Source organism: Panthera leo, chromosome E1 (assembly GCF_018350215.1).
Source record: "Panthera leo isolate Ple1 chromosome E1, P.leo_Ple1_pat1.1, whole genome shotgun sequence".
Lineage (NCBI taxonomy): Eukaryota > Metazoa > Chordata > Mammalia > Carnivora > Felidae > Panthera > Panthera leo.
The window spans coordinates 19,890,745-19,916,438 of record NC_056692.1 but is presented as its reverse complement, the minus strand read 5'-3'; the positions used below and the strand labels follow the sequence as shown (position 1 = coordinate 19,916,438).

General features: G+C 40.1%; 2 protein-coding genes and 1 pseudogene across 5 annotated transcripts in view; 1 reads left to right on the top strand and 2 right to left on the bottom strand.

The window, feature by feature from the left end:
* Window positions 1-3,701: 3,701 nt before the first annotated feature.
* On the bottom strand, window positions 3,702-4,815 carry LOC122205847 (annotated as a pseudogene).
* A 2,388-nt stretch (window positions 4,816-7,203) lies between these two features.
* Window positions 7,204-14,028, top strand: TEFM (transcription elongation factor, mitochondrial). Of its 2 annotated transcripts, none has more exons than XM_042915156.1 (4): window positions 7,204-7,361; window positions 8,098-8,561; window positions 11,413-11,562; window positions 13,384-14,028. In XM_042915156.1, exons 1-4 carry the CDS (start codon window positions 7,331-7,333, stop codon window positions 13,819-13,821), a joined length of 1,083 nt encoding a protein of 360 aa, XP_042771090.1. In that variant the 5' UTR covers window positions 7,204-7,330; the 3' UTR covers window positions 13,822-14,028. The 2 variants fall into 2 exon arrangements, with proteins under 2 accessions (XP_042771090.1, XP_042771089.1); XM_042915155.1 differs by having other exon boundaries at window positions 7,286-7,382.
* A 1,765-nt stretch (window positions 14,029-15,793) lies between these two features.
* Window positions 15,794-25,694, bottom strand: part of ATAD5 (ATPase family AAA domain containing 5) — a 45,306-nt gene continuing 35,405 nt past the window's right edge. For 2 of the 3 annotated variants that reach the window (XM_042916392.1, XM_042916394.1), the window contains exons 18-23: window positions 24,187-24,251; window positions 22,198-22,378; window positions 20,151-20,332; window positions 17,957-18,822; window positions 17,126-17,284; window positions 15,794-17,021 (exon numbers count right to left, since the gene is read on the bottom strand). In XM_042916392.1, coding sequence (XP_042772326.1) covers window positions 16,943-17,021; window positions 17,126-17,284; window positions 17,957-18,822; window positions 20,151-20,332; window positions 22,198-22,378; window positions 24,187-24,251 — 1,532 coding nt within the window. In that variant the 3' untranslated portion in view covers window positions 15,794-16,942. The remainder of the gene's footprint in view (window positions 17,022-17,125; window positions 17,285-17,956; window positions 18,823-20,150; window positions 20,333-22,197; window positions 22,379-24,186; window positions 24,252-25,694) is intronic. The other variant, XM_042916393.1, reaches the window with a different exon arrangement.

Below are 25,694 nucleotides of genomic sequence, written 5' to 3'. Positions count from 1 at the left end.
AGTAAGACAATGTAACATAAAAGCAGGGAAAAAAATCCAAAACTTTTGCCCAAGTGACATTAGGAGGACCAATTACCTTCCCTCTACCCATTCTTGTCCCCTCTGATCTCTTCCAGGGGAGGGGGAGCAAAGAGACGTCTTGTGTTCCTTGCCCAGAATGGTCTATGCAAGAATCAGCAGCCCTTTCATGGAAATCCGGGCTACGTTTGGGAAGTGAACAACTTTGAAGACTAAATAGAATAGATTATATCACTAAATAAACATTCAAACCTTATATGATGCATATCTAATTCAGGTGACTCAGAGAATTACACTTGGATGTAAACTTTTATTGAAATATAACAAACAGAAAAGCACAAATAATAAATGTGCAATTTGATGAATTTTTACTAAGTGCACACACGTTTAACTAGTACCCAGAGCTAAAAACAAAACAAAATGAAACCAAAAACAAAACAAGCCACAAAAATACAGAAACCGGCATTCCAAAAGGCTCCCGTTCCCCTTCAGTTTCTAGTCCCTAAAGGTAATCTGATTTTTATCCCCCTATATTCTTTTGTCTATTTTTACACTTGATATAAATCATGTGGCTTCTTTCCCTCAACATTATGTTTGTGAAATTCCTCCATGATGCTGGATGTATTTGAAGATTATTCCATATACTTTCTTTTGACATTTGAGATATCCCATGTTTTGGCTTATACGAGGGACACTGCTATGAACATTCTGGTAGGAGGTTTGACTCTGGGAAGCTGCAGTTTTTGTAAATCAAAAACTACCGCATACTCCCAACTTTATACATATATTCCATGTTTTTTAGTGCACGTATGTTTGCATTCTATTGAATTTACACCCAGGGTGGGATGGCTGGCTCACTGAGGATACATATGCTCAGCTTTAGTCGATACTGCCAGGTGGTTTTCCAAAGTAATTCCACCAATCCCCACTTCCACAAGCAAGTGTGAGAGTTCCACATCCTTGCCGACACTCCAGGTTTATTGATCTATCGGTATTATGTCTTTTTCACTTCAGCTGTTCTCATGTCTGTGTGGTGCTATCACATCATAGATTTTGATTTGCATTTCTCTGATGACTAATAAAAGAACGCATTTTCATCTGCTAATTGGTCATTTAAATGCCCTCTTTAGGTGAAGTGCTTATTCCAATCCTCTGCCCATTCTTTTTTTTCAGTTGGTTTGCCTGCCTTTTTCTTACTTTCTAGGAATATATATATATATATATATATATATATATATATATATATAAATTAATATAAATATAAATATATATATATATATATATTTTTTGGATACCAGTTCTTTGTTAGTTATATGTTTTGAAAATATTTGCTTTCACTCTGCGACTTGCTTTTTCCCTATTGTCTCTTTTTTTTTTAAATGGAGTTATTTATTTATTTAGAGCACAAGCAGGGAGAGGGCAGAGAGAGAGGGAGAGAAAGAATCTCAAGCAGTCTCCACGCTGTCAGCGCAGAGCCTGATGCAGGGCTTGATCCCATGAACCACAAGATTATGACGTGAGCCAAAGTCAAGAGTCGGACGCTCAACCGACTGAGCCACCCAGGTGCCCCCAGGAATGGATTTTTGATATATTTTAGTTGGCAGCTTCCAGATCCCCAGAGTCAAATAAGGGGACAAAGCCATATGGTCAAAACAAAACAAAACAAAACAAAACAAAAAGCCCCATAGTTGAAGACAGATTGTATTTTGAGAGAGATACGAATCAAGTGTTTGGCAAAAGGGCTCTGGCTTGGCAGAGAGGGGGGCTTCTTGGGGCAGGAGACACCCTTGTTGGCCCTTGAGAGGTGAGAATTCATTTGGAGGGGATCCTAGGGAAAGGGACCGGCAGACACAGAGGTGCAGAGAGAGGTGAGACAGCGTGGAACGTGTATGGGGAACTTTAAGTCACCCAGTCTGTCTCCTGAGTGGATGTATTAAGGAGGAAGTTATCAGCTGCAAGTAACACGATACTGATCTACAAGTGGCTGAAACAATTAGGTCAGTTTATCTTGTACTGAACCAAAAGTCTGCAGGTGGATGGTTTCAGGGAACAACGTCATCAAGGCATTCTTCATGCTTTTTTTTTTTAAGTGTTGGTTTTGCCTTGACAGTTTTTCTTCCAAAACGTTTATTTATTTTGAGAGAGGGGGGAAGGGGCACAGAGAGAGGGAGAGAGAGAATCCCAAGCAGGCCCCGTGCAGAACCCGACAAGGGGCTGGATCCCACAAACCATGACATGAGATCATGCCTTGAGCTGAGATCAAGCCAGACGCTTAACTGACCGAGCCACCCAGGCGCCTCTGTTCTTCATGCTCTGTTGTCAGCATTACTTGTCCCGCAGAGGTGGCTGTTGCTCTTAGTTCCTCCTCCCGGCTACCAGAGTCTCAGGAAGAAAGGGGAGGCGGCTGCTTCTCTTTCCTGATACGCCCCCAAACAGAATCACACCCTTCTTAATCCGCAGCAAAGGTTAATGGATTACCTTAACCGGTTCGCCTTCCCTGGAGACACTGCTACCTGCCTACAACCAGGGATCTATTGGGAGAGGCAGCACTGTGGGTGTTGGGTGCCAGAGAGGGTGCCTGGTGGTGTGCAGAGAGAGGAAGAGCTAGAACATTAAGGTGAGGCCCCACCATAGGGCAGGGATTCGGAGATTTAGTCAGCCCTGGGGCTGCTGGCAAGAACAGGTAGGGTGTGTATAAAGGACAGGGCAGGGGTCAGGTTGATAGGCAGCTGGAAAATTGGTTGGGGGTACTGCAAGAGCCCAGGTGAGAGATAATGCAGGTAAGGTTGTAGAATTTTGTGTGTTTTTAAAATTTTGCAAGTTACCACGCAGTAGTGAGTCATGAAATGAATATTGATTTAGTGGTTCCAACTAACCTAGATTTCATTTTTATTTTATTTTTTAATGTTTGTTTTTGAGAGAGAGAGAGAGAGAGAGAGAGAGCGAGCAGGGGAGAGGCAGAGAGGGAGACACAGAATCTGAGGAAGGCTCCAGGCTCTGAGCTGTCAACACAGAACCCGACGCGGGGCTTGAACTCACAAACTGTGAGATCATGACCTGAGCCTAGGCCGGATGCCTAACCTACTGAGCCACCAGGCGCCCCAACCTAGCTTAAAAAACAAAAGCAAAAGCAAAAACAAAAAACCTCTTACCCCGTCAGGATCCTACATGTCCTTAGTCTCTTTAACTTGACTTTGTCCTGTTTCCTTTTAAATCTCTCTAAACATTGTCTCTTAGTCTTTGGGGGAATCTGAATTATCTGCTCACCCCCAATACTGGTGCTCCCAGAGTTTTCTCTTTGACTTGGTGTGATTTTCTCACACTACCCTCTCCCCAGCTCATCCCTTGCACTTTCATGGGATAAAGTACCATCTCTCTACACTGACAACCTCCAAATCTATACCCCAGCACAGTCCTCTCCCTTAGCATCAGACTTAGCATCTATCTACTAGGCATCTCCACCTGGTGTCCTGTAGACTTTTTGTTTTTATCATTTATTTTGAGAGAGGCAGCGATAGCACGAGTGGGGGAGGGGCAGAGAGAGAGGGAGAGACAGAATCCCAAGCAGGCTCCGCGCTGTCATCATGGAACTTGTTGCAGAGCCTGATGCGGGGCTTGATCTCATGAACCGTGAGATTATAACCTGAGCTGCAATCAAGAGTCAGACGCTCAACCGACTGAGTCATTCAGGTGCTCCTGCACAAGTATTTTTTTTTTAACGAAGCTTTTGTGTCACACCAGACGCCTATGTGTCCTGCGTCCTGGTCAAAAAGGTTTTAAAAGGTCAAAAGGTTTTAAAAACATTGAAACCAGGTAACAGGCTAGATGGAAGGAGTGGGAGGAGCCAGGGACATCTGCAATACAAACGGGGAAGTTAGGAGGAGCTGGTTTGGGGGGGGGGGGCGGGGAAGTAACAACTTTTGTTTTTAACACCCGGAGTCTGGTTTACAGTAAATCATACACCATAGTTGCCCCTTTACCTTCCACTTCCAGGTTCTGGTCCAAGTAATATTGAACAAATGTTCTGAGGAATGAGGGAGTTTCCCTTCAAGGTCATTAATAATTAGCTCCCAGGAAGAGGTAATCCTTTAAAAGGGGAACTAACATTTACTGAACCCTTACTATGTGCTGGGCTCTCTGCATCCAGTTTTTTTGTTTGTTTTTTTACATTTCAATTTTTTTTTTAACAGGAGTGAGTTGTGTACAAGGGGGTTAAATGCTTGGTAGACAAGCAAAAAAAACTGCGCTAGAACCAACTTATTCATCATCATCTTCTTCTTCATCTTCCTCCTCGTCCTTCTCCTCCTCCTCTTCCTTCTTTTTCTTGCGTTTCTCAGCCTTGACGACTCCCTTTTTTGCCACGTCAGGCTTTCCTTTAGCTCGGTCTGCACCAATATGCTTTTCACATTCTTCCTTCAGCCTCGGAGTCCTCTTTTCATAAGGCTGCTGGTCATCTGCAGCGGTGGTGTTGTTCCACATCTCGCCCAGTTTCTTTGCAACATCACCAATGGATAGGCCAGGATGTTCTCCTTTGATATCCGCCCCTTTAGGGGGGGATATAAGTTTTCATTTCTCTTTCATAAAGGCCTTGTCCGTCTTTGCCCTGTCTTCAAACTTTCCTCTCTCTTTAGCAGACATGGTCCTCCACCTCTCCGAGCACCTCTTAGAAAACCCTGAGAAGTCGACTGAAGCATCTGGGTGCTTCTTCTCGTGCTCCTCTCGGCAAGTTTGCACAAAGAGTGCATATGATGACATTTTGCCTCTCGGCTTCTTAGGATCTCTTTGGCCCGTGTTTAATTATTTTCCTCAGCGAGGCACAGAGTCACCCAGTGCCCGTGTGCCTCTCACTTGCCCCGGTGCTGTGTCTGTGGAGCCTGATGTACTGCAATGGCTGTCCAGCTGTTGGTTTTTTTTTTTTTTTTTTAACGTTTATTTATTTTTTGAGAGAGAGCGAGAGCGTGAGCGGGGCAAGGGCAGAGAGAGAGGGAGACAGGGGACCCGATTGCCGGTGAACATCATCATCTCTGAAAGCATCAATCACCAGGGCTCCTGATGGCTTCAGGTGTTAATTTCCTAGGGCTACTGTAACAGACTACCACAAACCACGTGGCTTAGAGCAACAGAAATGTATTCTGTCCTGGTTCTGGAGGCTAGAAGACTGAAATCACAGTGTAAGCAGGGCCGGTTCCTTTCTTTTTTCTTTCTTTTTTTTTTTTTTTTACGTTTTATTTTATTTTTATTTATTTTGAGAGAGACAGTGTGAGTGGGGGAAGGGCAGAGGGAGGGGTGGAGGGAGGGAGAATGAATCCCAAGCAGGTTCCACACAGTCCGTGCACAGAGACCGATGCAGGGCTCGAACCCATGAAAATGTGAGATCATGACCTGAGCCGAAATCAAGAGTCAGATGCCTAACCAAGGAGCCACCCAGGCGCCCCTGGGCTGGTTCCTTCTGAAGGTGAATCTGTTCCCTCTCTCCTACTTGGTGATGACCCACTGGTGATCCTTGGCTTATACATGTACCACTCCCACCTCTGCCTCCATTTTCACACGGCATTCATTTGGTCATTCTTTTAAGGGCACAGTCATACTGTCATACTGAATTAGTCACCTGCCCCTACTCCAGGATGACCTCATTTTAGCTAATTACATTTGCAGTGACCCGATTTCCAAATAAGGTCACATTCTGAGGTACTGAGGGCTAGAACTTCCACATGTCTCATTTCATTTCACTTCATTATTTCATTTCATTTTATATACAGAGAGAGAGCATAAGCAGGGGAGAGAGGCAGAGGGAGGGAGAGAGAATCCTAAGCAGGCTCCATGCTCAGTGTGAAGCCCAATGTGGGGCTCAATCCCACTACCCTGGGATCATGACCTAAGCCAAAATCGAATCTAACACTTGGGGCGCCTGGGTGGCTTAGTCTGTTACATGTCTGACTTTGGTTCAGGTCATGATCTCATGGTTCATGAGGTCCAGCTCCCCATCAGGTTCCCTGCTGTCAGTGTGGAGCCTGCTTCTGATCCTGTCCCCTCCGCCCCCCGCCCCAACCTCTTTCAAAATAAGTAAATAAACTTAAAAAGAAAGTCACTCAACCGAGCCACCCAGGCGCCCCAACATATCTTTATTGAAGGATGCAGTTCAACCCATAACACCTCATTAAGCAGAATAAGCCAGGAACAAAAAGGAAATTATTTGATTTGGAGGATTTTGCACAAAAAGTTGAGATTATTTCTTTTTTACAGTCCTAAGTTCTCCAGGAATTGGTAAGATTCCTAGAATTCTCCTGAGTATTTCTTATGAATACTTAGAAGTCCCTACATTTCCACTACTTCCTGGACAATATCTACAAAGACATTACCACCTCATGAAAACACAAACCCACTCCCTTTCCCTTCAAAACCCACCTCCCTCCTGATTTCTGTGTTGTTCACAAAACTCGCTAAAATCTCCTCATGTTCCAGACAGAATCCTTTCCTTTCCATTCTCCTTACCCCTTCCAGGTTCAGTTCCTTATGGCTGCCTGTCCCTTGGGAAGAGACACTCCCTCCCTCTTCCACCTCCAACCCAGTCTGGCACTTTTATATATGGCCAATTTTCTAGCAACACCATCTCCCGTCTGACCCTACAAAAGCCTCAGTAGCTTCGGGCTACCTAATGAAGCTATTTAACTGCTCCATTCCGCATTCAAGGCCCAACCAAATTTTGTGCCAGCTTCATGTGCCCCCCCCGCCCCCATCCCTGCCAAATGGAACGCTGCTCCGACCTCCTCCTACCTCGCCCTTCCTTGACCCCCTGCTTCTCCCAGTTGCCCCTTTCTGCCTAGAGATAGGGCTATTTGTGTTCCTGTCTCTGCTCCCCACCAGGCTCCGCTCCTTGAGCCCCAGGCAAGGCCCCCACAAGGCCGTATCACTTCATGTGCCTGGAATAAACCCAGAGAGTCTCCCTGAAGGAGGGACCTTGCCAACTACAAACTAGAAGTGGCCTAGGCGTTTTCATCCCAGAGATTGGGCTCAGCGGCTGTCAGGGGCCGGCCGGGCCGAGAACGTCTCCCGGACTCAGTGGAAGGAAAGTGCGGGCCGCCCAGGGGCTGGGGATCTGGAGACACCGCCTCGGCCGCAGCGCGCCCGGAGTCCGCAGCCCACAGGCAACTCACCCGCTCCTCAGGCCGGACGTACCTCCCGCCGGTGGCGGAACGCCACGCCGGCCGGAACCTTTCCGCCGAGAGGCCGGGCACTTTGGGGCGGAGCACGTAGGGACCGGAAGTCGACGGAGGAAGATTGGACTGTGGGAACCTGGTGCTTTACCTGGAGGATGAGCGTCCATTGTCTCCTCGTGGCGGGAGGTAGCGTTCCTGGAATATTAGGTTAATTTCCCGTCTGTCCTGGGATATTTCCTCTCTCGGGTCCCCTGTCCAGCTCTCCGTCTTGGAGTCCTCGCTGAGCTGAGAGGCACCTCGGAGCGATTGTGCTTCCCGGGGGAGGGTCCGCGAGGGGCTCCTTCCCGGACTGAGTGGCGGGCGGGCGGACGGTTCAGATTCTAACGGCCGTTTGCTGACTTCTGGCTGTATTTTCTAACTGGGGCTGCAGTGTCAGAGTGACTTCCCATTGGTTTTACAGAATTGTTTCTTGCATAGTTTTTGCTCTTGCACTTGCAGAAGCATAGTCATAGTAGAAATCTCGAAAAGTGTACCGGAGAAACAAAAATCGTCCTTCAATCTACCACTCAGCTGAAACATTTCTTACACACGTGTAAAATTTAATTTTATCTGGCTCCCCCGGATGAGAAGGAAACTAGTGAAAATGTTCTCAACAAGAGAGAGTAATTACAAAAGGATCCTTCTAAAGTTAAAAATGCCAAAACGTTAAGCAGTTGAAGACATTGAAGGGCATAAAATTTCCAGGTTGTAAAACTTAGGACTTGTCCACAAAAATCAGAAGACACCTCTTGTGAATTTGGTGTACTACTTCTAAAATTATGGGAAAGTCCCTGTCACTTTGCAAAGGCTCTGGTGAAGCCACAACTAGTACTAAAGAGAAGTAGGACATTCCAACTTACATTTTGCTAAATTTTCCTTTCAGGAAGGTGGCGATGTTTTCCATTTCCGTTAGGGTCATCCTTGGTCCAGGGTCTCCATAATTCCTGCTGTCGGAAAAAATCCACTGCACCTAAGAAGATTATTCCCAGTGTTGCTCTTTGTGATGAAAATACAAAGAAATCTGGAAATGCACTTGACAAGCTCTTCTCTTCAGAGCAGCAGGCTTCCATCCTGCAGGTGTTGAATACAGCATCTAATAAAGAACTTGAAGCTTTCAAATTGCTTCGTGGAAGAAAATCCATCAATATTATAGAGCACAGAGAGAAGTTTGGGCCATTTCAGAATTTGGAGAGTTTAATGAATGTGCCCTTGTTTCAGTACAAAACTACCATTCAAGTTTGTAACTCCATTCTTTGTCCAGAGACTGAAGGGGAAAAAAGAAAGTTCCAAGACAACCGGCTCTTGAGAAAGCTCATCAAACCAGAGATAAAAAGAGAGAGACTTAAGGTATATCATTTTTCTTAATGTCCGCTATATGGCCTACATATTTGAGAACATACTTTGCAAAGCACTATTCTGGGCATCAAGACAGCTTAGAGTTTAGTTGATATGTGATCAGTACTGAAGAATGAGATATACAGATAGTAAATTGGCAATGGACGGGACAGGGAACTGTGGGCTGTGACTGTTGGGACAGATTACTGGTAGAACTCAGCCCGGATCTTGGAGAGAGAGAATTAGGCTACCTGGAGGAGGCGGGCATTCTAGGAAGAAAGAACAGTTGTAGAGAAATAGGTCTGTGCAAGGTTTATTTAAGAGGAATGTTGAGAAGCTATCTGGCTGTGTCTGAGGGTTCTATCGAGAGTAATGAGAAATTAAGATGCAGAGATGGTTATGGCCAGGGAGTGACTGTACAACATTATACTGGTCTTTCCAGCAGGATTAATGTAATCTTTCCCTCCCTACCTCCTTTTAAAAAGCATTCTAAAAGCAAATCCTTTTCAGTGTTTTATTTATTTATTTATTTATTTATTTATTTATTTATTTATTAAAGCGAGAGACAGAGCACGAACAGGGGAGGGCAGAGAGAGAGAGGGAGACACAGAATCCGAAGCAGGCTCCAGGCTCCGAGCTGTCAGCACAGAGCCCGATGTGGGGCCTGAACCCACGAACTGTGAGATCATGACCTGAGCCAAAGTCAGACACTTAACTGACTGAGCCACCCAGGTGCCCTCTTTTTTTTTTTTTTAATGTTTATTTATTTTTGAGAGAGAGAGAGACTGAGTGCAAGCAGGAGAGGGGCAGAGAGAGAGGGAGACACAAGCAGGGTCCAGGCTCTGGGCTCTCAGCACAGAGCCCAACATGGGGCTCAAACTCACAAATTGCAAGCTCATGACCTGAGCTGAAGTTGGAAGCTTAACCAACTCAGCCACCCAGGCACTTTAAGACAAATATTAGAATTACTTGGCACATCAGACATTAAACCTTGGAGGAGGGACTTAGGTCCTGTGTAACAATACATGATGAAATATTCTCTCATCCTATACCAGTAGTAAGCACACTTTTTTCTAGACCAGTAGCTCTCAGTTTTGGGGGATTATGGATACTTTCTGAAAACCTGATGAAAGCTATGGACCTCTTTTCAGGAAAACAAAAACACGTATACATAGAATGTTGCATGTACTTCCAGAGGGTTTGTAAGTTTCATGAAGCCCATCCATGGACTCCTGATAGAACTCTTGCAGTTGATCTGGAACATACTTCAAACGACATTTTTCAGGGGTTGGATTTTCCTTCAAAATGTTTGCTACAAATACTATTTATACTCACTACAGTGGAGTTGCAATCTTATTTAGAGGGTTAGGTTCTAAAGTTATTTTGTATGGAAAAAGTCATGCAGTAGTCCTTAAAAAAAATCTTGCCCGTGAAGTACTGTGTGTGACCTGGTGTGGTAATTGTTATGTACAGTAAATCTCGGCAATCATTGAGCTAAAGAAAAGAACCAAAAGAAGGCCTGTATTTTGTAGATTGGGCATCCAAACTATTCTGCCCATAATGGATATTTATCCATTCCTTAGCAGTGAAAGGGAGATGGGTATAGAATTAGAAAATGTTCCTGCTTATCTGCCTTTGTATCTGTGGAGCACGTTGCATATCCATATAACTAAATGAACTGTGTGGGAGTGAAGTGATGCCCAGACTTCATGCAGAGTTGAACCCACATATCCAATTATCTACTACACATTTCCCCTTACAAGCCCTGTAGGCAACCTGAATGGAATACATAAAAAAACAACTCACCTCCCCTTAACCTTCCCAAGTTGATCTGCTTCCTATCATCTTTAACAGGTGCCATTCAATCACTGAAATAAAACTGGATTTATCCTAAGCTCCTCCATCCCACATATCAATTCTACCCCCATTATCTCTGCTCTATTTCTTGTCCTCACTGTCACTGTCTTCAATTTTGTTATAAGTTTATTTTTGAGAGAGAGAGCGCTCGAGAGAGAGCAGGTGCCCAAGCAGAAGAGGGGGAGGGAGGGAGGGAAGGAGGGAGAGAGAGAATCCCAGATGGGCCCTGCACTGTCAGCACAGAGCCCAGCACCGGGCTCCATCTCACAAACCGCAAGATCATGGGCTGAGCCGAAATCAGGAGATGGTCACTTAACCGACTGAGCCATCCAGGTGCCCCCGATTCTTAATGCTTGGTCATATAACAGGCACCTAACCAGTACCACCTCTAGTCTAGCCTGCTGTGGTCCGTCTTCCACACAGCAGTCTGTGATGGTTCTGAAATGTCTCATGTTGTACCTGAATGTTACATGCTTTGGGGGCTTCCTGGAGCTCTCAGGATAAAGCAAGATGCTTTTGCAGAAATTTGCCTACCCCTCGGCTCTTTTCCCACTTGCACTCATACCTCAGCCTGAGTGTGAGGTGTCACACAACCTATCTGTGTGGACATCTGGTGAAATAACGTCCCATTTAGCATTTACTCACTCTCCTAGTCCAGTCAGTCTTCCCGGACCGGGTCTCCTCTCTACAGTGTAACTGTGCTGGCATTTCTTATAATGTATGGGTATGTTCCTTGTTTCCCAGTACCTAGCACAGTCCCCAGCAACATTTGAATATTTGAATGCTGACTTTGGGCAAGGCGCTGAGAATAAGTAAAGGTTCTTTGTTTATAAACTGCTACTGTTTGTTTTTTAAATATTATTGCTGCATTTCTTTAACAATTCTCAGTTCATAAACTGTAAATATATTTGTTATAGAAACTAATCTGGCATTCTGAGTTTACAGCTTCAATTTTGTATCTATTAAAATGTCTATACTTGTAGTTAAACCAGCCTTTTTGTTTTAGGCAGTTAATAGTATCGTATCCATTGTTTTTGGAACTAGAAGAATTGCCTGGGCTCACCTGGATCGTAAATTGGCCGTGCTAGACTGGCAGCAAAGTGAGTGTTGCCAGTTGATGAAAGGAACATACTTATCATCTGTCTATTTACAAGAGGTAAAGCAGTTGCACCTCCAAATTCCCACCTGCCGGAACTCCTCGTGTAGTTTAATCTTCTAGCCCTAAGAGGAATGAAATACAGTACTAAGGATGGACTCTCTTTGCGTGCTTATTATTCACCCATGCCTATCATGTGTTCATCACCTAGGATTTTTAAAAGTTGAATCTTCATTTAGTTCATGAAATACCTTCATGTGTCAAAGGCACATACTGAGAAAAATCAGTGTTAAAATATATTATTCTAAATGTTACAGAATTTTATCGCTATATAAAGCTTGTTTTTCAAAAATGCTGTCACTAATTGTCTCACTGAGTCTTCAAAACCTTGTGAGATGGGGAGTAATTACCATCCTGATTACACATAGGGAAACTGGTATAATCAAGCATCTGGTGGGATTAATCATTTGCAGATGATTGATTATAGGCTAGTTATTCTAACTCTGTGCTCTACCCTAGACATTTTTATTTAATTAATGTATTTAAAAACTTTTTTTTAATGTTTATTTTTCAGAGACAGAGCAGAGTGGGGGAGGGGCAGAGAGAGACAGAGACAAAATCCAAAGCAGGCTCTGGGCTCTGAGCTGTCAGCACAGAGCCCAACGCAGGGCTTGAACTCACAAACCATGAGATCATGACCTGAGCCAAAGTCAGACACTTAACCGACTGAGCTACCCAGGTGCCCCTTATTTCATTTACTTTTTTAAATGCTTATTTATTTTTGAGAGGGAGAGAGGATGTGAAGCAGGCTCTGTGCTGAGAGCAGCGAGCCTAGTGCAGGACTCGAGCTCACAAACTGTGAGATCATGACCTGATCTGAAGTCAGACACGTAACCCACTGAGTCACCCAGACGCCCCACCCCTAGACATTTTTAAAAGGTTAATAGAAGTTTTAAGTTGTCTAATCTTTTGTAAAATTAAAAAAAAAAAAAAATTTATTTTGAGAGCAAATGGGAGAGAAGGGCAGAGAGAATCCCAAGCAGGCTCCATGCACAGCACAGAGCCCAACATGGCTCAGTCCCATGACTATAGGATCATGACCTGAGCCAAAACCAAGAGTTGGACGCTCAACCAGCTGAGCCACCCAGGTGCCTGTTAAGTTGTCTAGTACAGATTTTAGAAATTATGAAGCCCAGGGGACCGCCTGGGTGGCCAGTTGGTTGGGCATCTGACTTTGGCCCAGGTCCTGATCTCATGGTTTGTGAGTTCCAAGCCCCACATCAGGCTCTGCACTGCACAGCAGAAAGCTTGCTTCAGATCCTCTTTCTCCCTCTCTCTCTGCCCCTCCCCTGAGCTCACTTGCTCACTTGAGTGCTCTCAAAAATAAACATTTCCAAAAAAAAGAAGAAAGAAATTATGAAACCCATTTTACAGATGAAGAAACTAGTACTTGGGAGGACTAAATGGCCTGTCTTAGCTCAGCTTATTCCTGATAGGACAATGACCAGAACTTGGCTGTCCTGAGGCCTCCATTAAATGCTTTTTCAGTTACTTCAGAACTGTTAGCAGGAGTTTAACCTAAGTTATATATTTAAAAAAATACAGGTTATGAGCCTGGGTGGCTCAGTCAGTTAAGTGTCTGACTTCAGCTCAGGTCATGATCTCATGGTTTGTGGGTTCGAGCCCATGTCGGGTTCTGTGCTGACGGCTCACAGCCTGGAGCCTGCTTTGGGTTCTTTGTCTCCCTCCTCCCTCTGTCCCTCCCCCGCTCATGCTCTGCCTTTTAACAATAAATAAACATTAAAAAAAATAAATGGGAGAGGGGACCCAAACAAATTATTTCTTGTCACTAATTTTTTTTTTTTTTTTTTTTTTTTTAAGATTTCTTCAGTCATTTCAAAGATGCCTAACGCTGACCTCTATGTTCTGGAAAAAATAGGGCTTTCAATTCAGAACTCCTCTCGGTTTCCTGTATTGTTACATTTTCATATCATGGAAGCCATGCTGTATGCCTTATTAAATAAAACTTTTGTCCAGGATGGCCAGCACCAGGTACTGAGCATGAATCGAAATGGAGTGGGGAAGCACTTTGAGCTGATGATTGGTGACACGCGGACTAGTGGAAAAGAACTAGTGAAGCAGTTCCTTTCAGAGTCCGTACTGAAGGAGGAGCCTCGGGTAGTCTTCCCATCAGAGAAGATCGTCCACTACAGACAGATGTTTTCGTCTACTGAACAACAGAGAGCAGAAGAGTTATATGATTCATTGTTACAAGCCATTGCCTTCTATGAATTAGCAGTTTTTGATACTGAACCTTAAAATTCTGAGGTTACTGTAATGGGCTCTACTGTTATATCTATTAAATTGTATTTATTATTCTAAAGCTGTAAAACCAACTGTTTTTAACAACCATGTTTATGGAGAAGAAAACATGTTTATATTCAGATGTTTAGGGTCAGACTTTCGGCTGTTGAATTGTTCACACAATAATAGGCCTAGGTAAATCAATAAATATCTTAGAGGAGACTGTGTGCCTTTTGGGTTTTAGTGTTAAATGGTAAGATGCCCCCTAAACAGCCAAAACAAGAAACAAAGTTATCTCCCCTGAAAAGCAAATCCCATCCTAAAGGATTGAATTGTTATATTGCTAAAATAGGGAGTAATGATTTTTCTGGGTGGTGCTCATCTTGGGAATAACACTAATTATAACTGAGAACACAACTTACATCTTCTTCTTCTGTAAGTAGCATGTGGTTCGATGTACTGCTTCCAAAGGTGATTTTCATCAACTTGGTCTATCAAACCCAGAACAAACAAGCTTTGTCTAATAGGTTCATTTTTTTTCACTTTTGAAATATTTTACTTGGACAGACCATCTTTTGAGAAAAGTAGGACTGGGCTGCCTGGGTGGCTCAGTCAGTTAAGCATCCCGACTTGATTTCAGCCAAGGTCATGATGTCGTGGTGAGATCGAGCCCCACACTCAGTGTGGAGCCTGCTTAGGATTCCCTCTCTGCCCCTCCCCATCTTGTGTCTGTGTGCCCTCAAAATAAACATTTAAAAAAAAGTAGCATAGCACCTAACTTTCCACCCGCATCTCACATTACATGTGCCTTAGTTCAGGCCCTCATTCTATCTCACCAATCCTGAACCCAAGTCTCTTTGATGTCAAAGCAATACATTTTTCCTTTAAAAAGTGAAATATACTTGTTGGAAAAAAATCAGAAATATATAAAATATGTGGAATCTGGGTTGCACTCTAGACCTATTGCCATTCACTTATAAAGCTCTACATTTTTTGTTTTTTTAATTTTTTTTTTTTTTCAACGTTTTTTTTTTTTTATTTATTTTTGGGACAGAGAGAGACAGAGCATGAACGGGGGAGGTGCAGAGAGAGAGGGAGACACAGAATCGGAAACAGGCTCCAGGCTCTGAGCCATCAGCCCAGAGCCTGACGCGGGGCTCGAACTCACGGACCGCGAGATCGTGACCTGGCTGAAGTCGGACGCTCAACCGACTGCGCCACCCAGGCGCCCCTATAAAGCTCTACATTTACCTATATGGTTGTACAAAAACATCTCCACTTTGGATATGTTGTAGATATCTCAAACTACATGTCTGAAGTAATTCCCTTCAAATCTCCCTCCCCCCCGCTTTGCCACTGTTCTACACTTCAGTAAACAGCTTCACCAGCCATCCAGTTGTTCACGCCAGATATGTGGCATTCTGTCTTCCACATATTCCTGGAGATACCTTTAAGTGAAAATGTGTTCATTTTAGGACTTTATAGGATAAGATGCTAAGTATTGAAAAGCCATCAGAATTTGGTTACTTTATCTCAAAAGTGGACCTAAATCTTATAGGAATTTACTACCTTTAAGAATTCATAATTTTTTCCCCAAATCATGCTAAACCTAAATAAAAAATCTTAAATGTGTCCCTATTAGGGAGGAAAATATCCTGTTCCTTGATTTTTGATCTTATTAAATACAATTCTATAGTTATTTTACTTTGGTTCTCAATTACTGAGAATTACCAGAATTTTCTAATAATAAAAGACCAAATTAACAGGTAAGTGGTCTACAAATAGTGAATGAACACTAGTATGCAGTAGAAAGATCCATATACTTGAAAACCCACAAAACTTCAGATCTATTCTCTCTCTTGTACAAGCACGAAACCTGTAAGACATAGCCTATATCCAAACCTATAAAATACCCATATTTACCCAGAGGATTACACCTGAACACCTATTTAAACATTGCATAAAGCCTCTTAGCTTCAGCCTTTAATTAAATCCATATACTATCAATAACAAGAAAAAGTAAATTGAACAAATGAGGTAAAAACATATCTTCATACACATTTGTAAACAGGTATACAACAATATTTTCCATCTGTACAAAATTAGGATCCTTACCTTTTGGGGTAAAAACATAATTCAGATAATGTAACTGAATTCTAGGCTAGTACATAATATAAACATTGGAAATAGGACACTATTTTCAGATATACCTGATTTTATGATCGCAAAAATAATTTTAAGTGAAATGTGGGATTTTACAATCTTGTAATTAAAAATATATACTTTCTCCAAAAGCATAACCTTAAATGGAGATGGCTATGATGTAGGAAGCCTGTATAGTAGAATCCTCCCTTGTTACAATTTTGATGAGTAGCACTTTGTCCAAAATAGATATATTAACGTCATTAATATCTTTATGAAATAAAACATCACTGATATAAAAATACAAGAAAAATGTACAAGGCAAATGATTTGAGTTGGCAAAATATACAAGACATCACATATGTATGGTTGCTAAAAAAGATTTATGAAAACGACAATTCATAATCTTGTTTTCACTTTGTCAACATGCTGATCCAATGGTAAAATATGCCAGAGGAATACACTAAAAATAAATTTATCGGGAAGATGTTACTTTTTGAAAACTGACGCATAATTTCTTCCCTAGGGAGTTTTTTGCATGTTACATAATTTTGTATTGCATAAATTTATTTTTTAAAGATCACCACCTAGATGATTCATATATACAACTTGACAGAGTACTGAAGGTTGGGTTGGGGAGAGGTGGATTAAAGGTAACAGAAGAGAGAAAAATTATGGATTAATTTAACACTGAAACATTTTTAGAAATATCTTAGTGAACTGTCCCGTCTAGAAACAGCTCACTCACATACAAAAATACTATAACAAAGCTAAGTCAGATAATATAAAAAATTTCAGAAAAAAATACCACCACAATCATAAATACAATTTGTAACTCAAATTTTTTCATTTTAAATTATCTGCACACTAATAAAAAATATACAAATAGCCTGTTTTAAATGTACATTCAGAAATAAATTCTTCCATGAATCAATATAAAAATGTATCTTGAGGACCACATAATAATCTGTACAAGGCATTGTTAATGTGAACATTAAGGGAAGCCAGCTGCCAAAGTGTTCACAGTCTCTTTCGAAATGTTAAGATGAATCCCTTCCAGATAGTGCAGGAACCTGTCAAAATTACAAGGAACAATTCAATTTAACCATCAGCTGAGGATATTTATTAATCTTGAAATAGCTGTCTACAATGTTACTTGTACAGAGCCTTTCTTTACCTTCTTTTACTTTTTCCTTGTTCTTTTAGCTTCTCAGTCTTACAAATGTTTCGAAGAGTTGGCAAGTACTCAATTATACTAGCTTGTCTATTACCCAGGTTTAGAAGGGATCGGCTAGAAAATACACTTTTAATGACTGCTATCCTCTTCCAGGCACTGCTGTAAATGAAAAGGAATGCATTACTTTTTACTTTTAAGGTCTAATAAAAATGCAACAATCCCAAACACAACCAGCTTCTGGTCTCCACTTCTTGCTTCTGGTCTAGACTAGATTAACTAGATTCCGGGTTAACTTACTGTATCATTTTCAACACATCAATCACTCGCAAGTGAAAAAAACCTTTAATGGCTACCTGCTATCCGTCACAGCAAATCAAAACCCCACTCCCTGTCATTCAAGAGTCTCCTAATCTCTCATTTTTCTTCCCAGCAATCAGGATGGTCTCCCTGTCTTATTAGAAGCTACATTATTGGGGCGCCTGGGTGGCTCAGTCGGTTGAGCATCCGACTTCGGCTCGGGTCATGATCTCATGGTTTGTGGGTTCGAGCCCCGCGTCGGGCTCTGTGCTGACGGCTCGGAGCCTGGAGCCCGCTTCAGATTCTGTGTCTCCCTCTCTCTCTGCCCCTCCCCTGCTCATGCTCTGTCTCTGTCTCAAAAATAAATAGAAACATTAAAAAAAAATTAAAAAAAAAAAAGAGCTACATTATTAATATTAAGGGTTTACCATGATCAATAAAGCCAAGCATTTCAAAATTAGTAAAAAGAAACTAATAATTTCCCCTTTATCATTTATTATTGAAAAATAAAAAGTAAAAGGAGGCAAGACTTACTCTAAATTAGCCGCTGACTGACTGAAATATACATTGCTGCGTTTTTGTGAAACATAAAAAGTAAGCTCTTTTGTTGGATCTCTTCCTGATTTCTTGCAAGAATTCAAGGAGGTTTCCAATGCTTTTGAAATAGTAGATGAACATTTAGTAAAGCTGAGAGCTTCTACAGCTGCCTTTAATTCTCCGGAGCTCGGAGAAGTCCATCCATCGGTAGTCTCGAGACTAAACTCATCACAAAGTCCGCTTTTAACATTTGTCCAACTGAAGTCATTTTTACCAATTTCCTTTTGTTCTCTTACATCATTTAAAAGAGCATCTAAGAAGGACATGTTATCCATGAACTCAGTGAGAGAATTTAGACACTGAGAAATGAGGGCTGCACATTTTTTTTCTGCTGGTGTTTTAGGAGGACAAGGAACAGACTCAATGTTAGACTCTAAACATTTGTTTAGTTTCTTTGTCTCTGGATTGCTTTCTTTATCTCTGGCTTTGCTTTCTTCTGAATTTGAGGAAGAAGATACAGGGGAAAGGCTAAGGAATTCATTAGAAAAGTCCACTTCAGAGTCAAATAAGTCACTATCATCTAGAATTGTCATCTTTTTCTTTTGTTTCTTTTTTTGTGGCTTTTTCAATGGCTTCTCTCTTTCAGAATGTTTCCCAGCAAGACATTTCATATTTTTTGTTGCTGCACTGGTGTCCTCCACACTTCCTGATGAACCACAAAAGTTTTCCGTTTCTGGAATGATGTTAACAGGTAATGGCAGAATGAACTCAAGATTACTATATAAGAAATCTACATTCTGTGTTCGGAATTCTGTAAGAAGCTGGATGAACTGATACCATTCTTCCTTTGTTCTGATCTTATGCTGAAAAAAAATTTTGAATGAAGAAGTGTTAGAACATAGTCTGAACATTCTTCTACCCATATGACCATCTTAAAAGTAATGAGTTGCTACCCTCTCATAATTTTATTAACCTACACTCCCTTAATTTGTCAAATAGTTCTGGGGGCACCTGGGTGCCTTGGTTGGTTAAGTGTCTGACTTCGGCTCAGGTCATCATCTCACTGGTTCGTGAGTTTGAGCCCTACATGGGGCTCTCTGCTCTCAGCATAGGGCCCACTTTGGATCCTCTGTCTCCCTCTCTCTCTGCCCCTCCCTAGCTCGTGCTGTCTCTCTCTCAAAAACAAATAAACATTAAAAATAAATAAATAAATAATAATAATAAAATAGTTCTGAGTCTAAAAAATACATTTAAACTATTAAAATTTGAAGAATTAAATTTTTAATAGTTTATACCCCAATTCAATGGTTAGCTCATTTGTTTAAAAACTACTTTTCTGAAATTGTCTTTTTTTAATATGAAATCTTTCTAAATTCTAGTCTAAATCCGATAATATGCATTTAGAGCATTATCCATTAACTGTTTGTCAAAGTGGTATAGTGTGTTAAAATCAGAAATCTATGAAAATTATAGGCAAATTTACGTTAACCTGAAGATTTATTTATTTCTTAAAAATATGTATGTATTTTTAGAGAGAGAGTGGGGGAGAGGGACAGAGGGAGAGAGAATCTTAATTTTTTAAATTTATTCTTTTTAATATTTATTTTTGGGAGAACGCATGTTGGGGAGGGACAGAGAGAGGGGGACAGAAGATCTGAAGCAGGCTCTGCATTCATGGGCTGACAGCAGTGAGCCCAATGTGGGGCCTGAAGATCATGACCTGAGCCAAACTCAGACACTCAACAGACTGAGTCACCCTGGTGCCCCCTCCTTTTTTTTTTTTTTAATCTTTTGTTTGTTTGTTTGTTTTAATGTCTATTTATTTTGAGAGAGAGAGAGCACATGTGCACAAGCACAGGAGGCGCAGAGAGAAAAGGACAGAGGATCCAAAGCAGGCTCCATGCTGATGACAGAGAGCTTGATCCCATGAACCATGAGATCATGATCTGAGCCAAAGTCAGATGCTTGACCAACTGATACCACCCAGGCGCCCTGAGAGAGAATCTCAAGCAGGCTCCATGTTCATGCCCACGACCCTGGGATCATGACCTGAGCCGAAATCAAGAGTCAGATGCTCAACCAACTGAGCCATCCAGGTCTCCCTAACTTTAAGATTTAAAACACAGGAGTGAGTGTTAGGAAGATGAAAAGGAATATAAATTTAATATTTTACACTAGACATTGAAAATACCTTTAAAAATGAAAATAAGTCTTTCGATGGGGAAAAAATGTTCTTAAGGCCAAACAAGGTCTCAACACAGCCAGTGTCACATTTGGGAAGGTCTATAGGACTCCTTTTAGTATTTTTAGGTTTATTTTTGGAATCAGGGCCATCTTCAGAGCAAACCAGTTGAACACTTCTGCTATTTCCTCCTACAAAATTAATAAAAGAAAATCTTAGCTATCTATATTTTTAATAAATTACAGCAAAAAAATTATTTAAAATATAAGATCCTGTCATCTTTTGGACCTATATTCCCATTTTCTTCTTCTCCACATGTGTTTTTAATTCACAAAAAGTACGATACAAACATTATTTCTAGCATACAGAGGTTAAGATGGTGGTGGTGGTCGGCTTACAAAACAATCCAAAAGAATAAAGTACAAGAACTATGAACAGACAAGTAACAGAAGAAATACAAATATCTAATAAACTCATAAAAAGATGTGCAATTTTACTAGTGATCTTGGAAATGCAAATTAGAATAAGATACCATTCGCTTTTCGCCTTTTAAATTGGCAAAACTAAAACAACTGGTGACCTAATTTTCTCAGAGGCATAAAAAAGCCATCATAAACTATTCCTGGGAACATAAATTTGTACAGTTATCTTCTGGAGGGCAACCGGACAATACCTACCAGGATGCAAATGTACTCTAGCCTTTGGCCTAGCAACCGAACTTCTAGAATTCTCTCCAACAGAAGTACTCACAGATATGCTCAAGGATATGTGTATGGATATTCACTGCACATTTTAATGACAACAAAAGGTAACTTCCATTTCCACTAATAAGTGATGGTTAATTAAATTACGTTACATCCATTCCCTATTATGGAATAGCATGCAGCTGTGAAAAAGAGAGGACTAAAATTGTACGTACTAACAACACATTCTCCAGTAAAAACAGCAAACTGCTTAACAGTACATACAGTATTGGTTAACTCTGCTAAATAAGTAGGTAGCAATATTTGCACATGCATAGATAAAGCTCTAACAGTGGCTAACCTTAAGAAGGGGGGAGACCTTTTACTTTTCTTTTACATACTTCTGTACTGTTTGAATTCTCAATGAGTACATAGCTGCATTTTTTAAGATAGAAATAAAATGCATATAAAATCTTCAAGAATAGAAATAATGACATCGTTTTTTTTCTTTGAAGGTTCTTGGTATAGCATTTTATTTCCAGTCATACGGCAATAGTTACTAATTTGTTTTTTATAAGAAGATTTTTCTGTGTCTTATTTATCATATTTACTTCTAAGAAACAGTTAAAGCTTACACTGAATTAAATATATACGTTTGCTAACTCGAAAAAGAATAACACATTAAAATTTGGAACTAATCAAAGGAAAAAAAAACTTGACAGGGGATTAATATTACAGAACTTCACCTTGGTTTTATTTAAATATTTGTGTATTTCCCAGAGCAGGATCTGTAACTACAGAACTGTGACTATGGAGCATGAAAACCACAGAACTATGAACTTCTTCAGGGAAGGAAGCATGTCTTATTCATGTAAACACAGGACCTGGCATAGAGAAAGTCCTCAATAAATGTCTGTGACTTCAATTCGGTAACAGAGACTAAAGATTGATAAGAAATAAAACATTTCTGAAATGATAAAGTTCTTATGAGAAAAGAATGATAGACTATTGAAACTAAAGGAGAACTTACAGTCAGACAAAAATAACCTATATATGGGGAAAATCACCAACATGTTTTTTAGTAAGTGGAAAAAGGAAATCAGTTGCTAAATAATATTTAATTCTATTTGTTTATAAGAAACTATGCTTATAAATGTCGAAGTAACAATTTGTTCCATGTGCAGGTTTACTCTAACCACATTTCGTGTTTACAAAATTTTAATCAACTAAATTGACATATGTATGTTTATTTTCAAGATTAATACGATCTCTGGATGCTCACAATTTTTTAAATCTTTCAGATATTTTGGTACAGCATATAGTTTAACAGAGGGTCCCCTTATAGAAATTTCTTTTATAACAGATCAACTTACGACAAAGGGATAATGGCCTTTCTTCTAAAAATCCACCTCCACTTCTAATCCAGAACTGTAAGTAAAGGATACTTTTTCTAATATCACAAGTATTTGCAGTTAACAATGTTACAAAGTCTTTCACATCAGTTCTAAAGTTCTCAGCTAAGCAGATCATCTGTAGGTAGCTGGCAACATTTAGCTGAGCAACAAACAGAGAAAGAAAAAAGAAACATGGTGAATTGTAGAGTTAACAGAAATACATCAGTAATACATATCTAAAAGTAGGACAAATTTCACTAAAATTCACAATATCTTAGCTCTTGAGAGTGAAACTGATCTAGAAAAATATAAAGGAATATACCTCTAAATTAAAAAGATTTTACATATACTTATTTTATTAACTATACAGTCTAAAAACAGTAAGGAAACTTTTATGGGAAATTTTCCAACACGAACCCTGGAGGCAAGGTTATTAAACCTTGAGAAATTCCCTTAAGCTTAAATAATGGTACAACTTGATGGACTATTTCACAGCCATTAAAATTATAAATGTGAGTACTATAGAAGAAAAAAAATGTGAATACTACAATACTGAAAAATACTCATATAATTTTTAAAAGCCAGAGTTAGAAAATTATATCAATGCATGCACAAACGTATACATGTAAGTTAACAAGAAACATTATGAGACAAAATGAAAACAAAAATCAAAAAACAAAAAACCCATATAATTTCTTAAGAATAAATGGACCAAGTAAAAATTTTCATTTTATTTAGCATTTTCATCAATACTGCTATAATATTTTTTTGTAAAATGACAAAACATATACTCTTCTCTTCCCGCTGTTTATGGAAAGCTTTTTACCTTGAAAAGCTGAAACAAATAAAATTGTATTTACATTTTGCATATTTTACAAGATCACTAGCATTTTTACCTTGAAGTTAACAAGACAATTAAAAGATTTCCTCTATTAAATTTTTGACTTTATTTTATGTGCATACATTACTCCTGAATACTTCTGGGACTTTTGCTTCCCACAAACTAGGAATTCTTTCAATAACAAAGACCCTATTATCAGACACACCTTGCCTTCAGTAATAACTATAAACTCTACAGTCAGTAACAAATAAATATAAAAAACAAACTACTTGAAGGCACAAGAGAGTAACCAGAGCAGAAGATAACTGAAGGGAAATCAACACTTGGACAAAAGAAAATGGCCCTGGATGAACTCCCATCCTCTCCTACCTCCTCTAAATTGATTTTTGACTGAGGGCAGGTGGCAGCAATGGTGGCTAAAACTCAGACACAAACTCACAGTATTGCTGGCCTGAACCAGAGGATAGAGTTTGGGATGATGGCCGTAGCTGGAAAGTGACAGGGGAGTTCAGTGAAAGTAGGGAAACAGAAACTCTAGCTAAAAGAAGAATGCAAATCCCTGGTTGATACCTGAACTTCCCATGTGTGGGCCTCGCTCAAAGCAGCCCAGCTAACACGAAAAGAACGGAACAGGAATTTTAGCTGCCACATACTACAGGAGAATATTTGTTCACACAAACATAACAGAATCTACAATATATTCACAAAGTACAGGGAAAAAGTCTCAAATCCAGAAATATATAAAAGACACAACGCAGGATGACCATATTATCCTAAGAATGCAAGACTGGTCTGACATCCAAAAATCAAACAACATCATTCACCATAGTGATAGAATTAAAAAGATAAACCAGATGATTGTTTCAAAAGACAGGAAAAAACCCACCAGACAAAATTTAACACCATTCACAATAAAAATACAGCTAACCGATAAAGACCATCTATGAAAATATACAGCTAATATCACACTTAATGGTCAAGAATGCTTTTCACCCTACCATCAGGAACAGGGCAGAGATGTTCACTCTCCTAATCAGCAATGTACTGAAGATACACTGGCACTATCATAAGAAACCATCTTTTACAGAATTGTGATATATGATTTATGATCAAAATTCGAAACTTACAAGTGAAGGAGTACTGAAATTAATTTCTTCAAAGCAGCCATCAAACATTAAACTAAATGTTGGATCTATAGGAAAAAAAACATTTTAAAAAACCATTAAGACCATTAAATTACTTTGTCCAGTTATACTTTTTCTATGAAAATATTCTGTATCTCATTGGTAATAAAAATATGCAAATTATAAATCATTAAGGAAGTGAATTTTTATCTTGACCTAAAATAATTGATCTTTTAATTAAACTGTCATGTAACCTTTGAATAATACAATTTATATCAATATTTTTAGAGGACAATCACTAACAGTCAAATGACCCATTAATTTATAAGTGGAGTCTGACATAAACTAACATTTATTTTCCTCTAGAAATTCATAGCAGAGATATGCTACTGAATATGTGCAATGAAAAATATTAGAAAACAGTGTTATAATTCAGTGTTTATAATGAAAAAAAAACTATGAGTTTTAAAATTGAACACCAAACACTAATTATTAGGAAGTTTAGAGCAATCAGGCTGGTTACAACTTACTTTAAAATAGGCAATAATCCATATGGAAGTGTCCTCAGGGGTTAAGGAATGGCTAAGTTCAATATTAAGGAACTGCAGAAAGGCTGGGTTCCATAAAAAGTTCTGACCAGTGAATGATGATTGGTGCCATTTGCAAGGTAACATATTAATTTTATAATTACTCAAAGCTGCGAACTGATCATAAATTTGAGTAATTCTTCATTTAAGAAATGATCTAGGAGCCTCCAAATTTTAGAAAAAAAAAAGTTAATTTACTAGTAGACTTTCATTTTTTATTTTTTAATGTTTGTTTATTTTTTTTGAGAGATTGAGAACATGAGCAGGGGAGGTGCAGAGAGGTGGGGGGGGGGGCGGGACAGAGGATCCGAAGCAGGCTCGCTGCTGACAGCAGACAATCCAAAGTGGGACTCGAACTCACAACCGTGAGCTCATGACCTGAGCTGAAGTCAGACACAACTGAATGAGCCACCCAGATGCCCCTACTAGTAGACTTTTTTTTTTTTAAGTTTATTTATTTTTTGAGAGACAGAGTGCAAGCAGGGTAGGGACAGAGAGAGAGAAGGAGGACACAGAATCTGAAGCAGACTCCAGGCTGTGAGCTCTGATGCAGGGCTCAAACTCACAAACTGAGATCATGACCTAAGCCAAAGTCGGATGCTTAACCAACTCAGCCAACAGGCGCCCCTTTACTAGCAGACTTTTAATTTTTTTTTTTTTTTAACGTTTATTTATTTTTGAGACAGAGAGATACAGAGCATGAATGAGGGAGAGTCAGAAAGAGGGAGACACAGAATCTGAAACAGGCTCCAGGCTCTGAGCCGTCAGCACAGAGCCCGACGCAGGGCTCAAACTCACAGTCTGTGAGATCATGACCTGAGCCGAAGTTGGCCACTCAACCGACTGAGCCACCCAGGCGCCCCACTAGCAGACTTTTAAAGGAACATTTCTAACTAAAATTTGAGGCTTTCTCAAATATTTTAA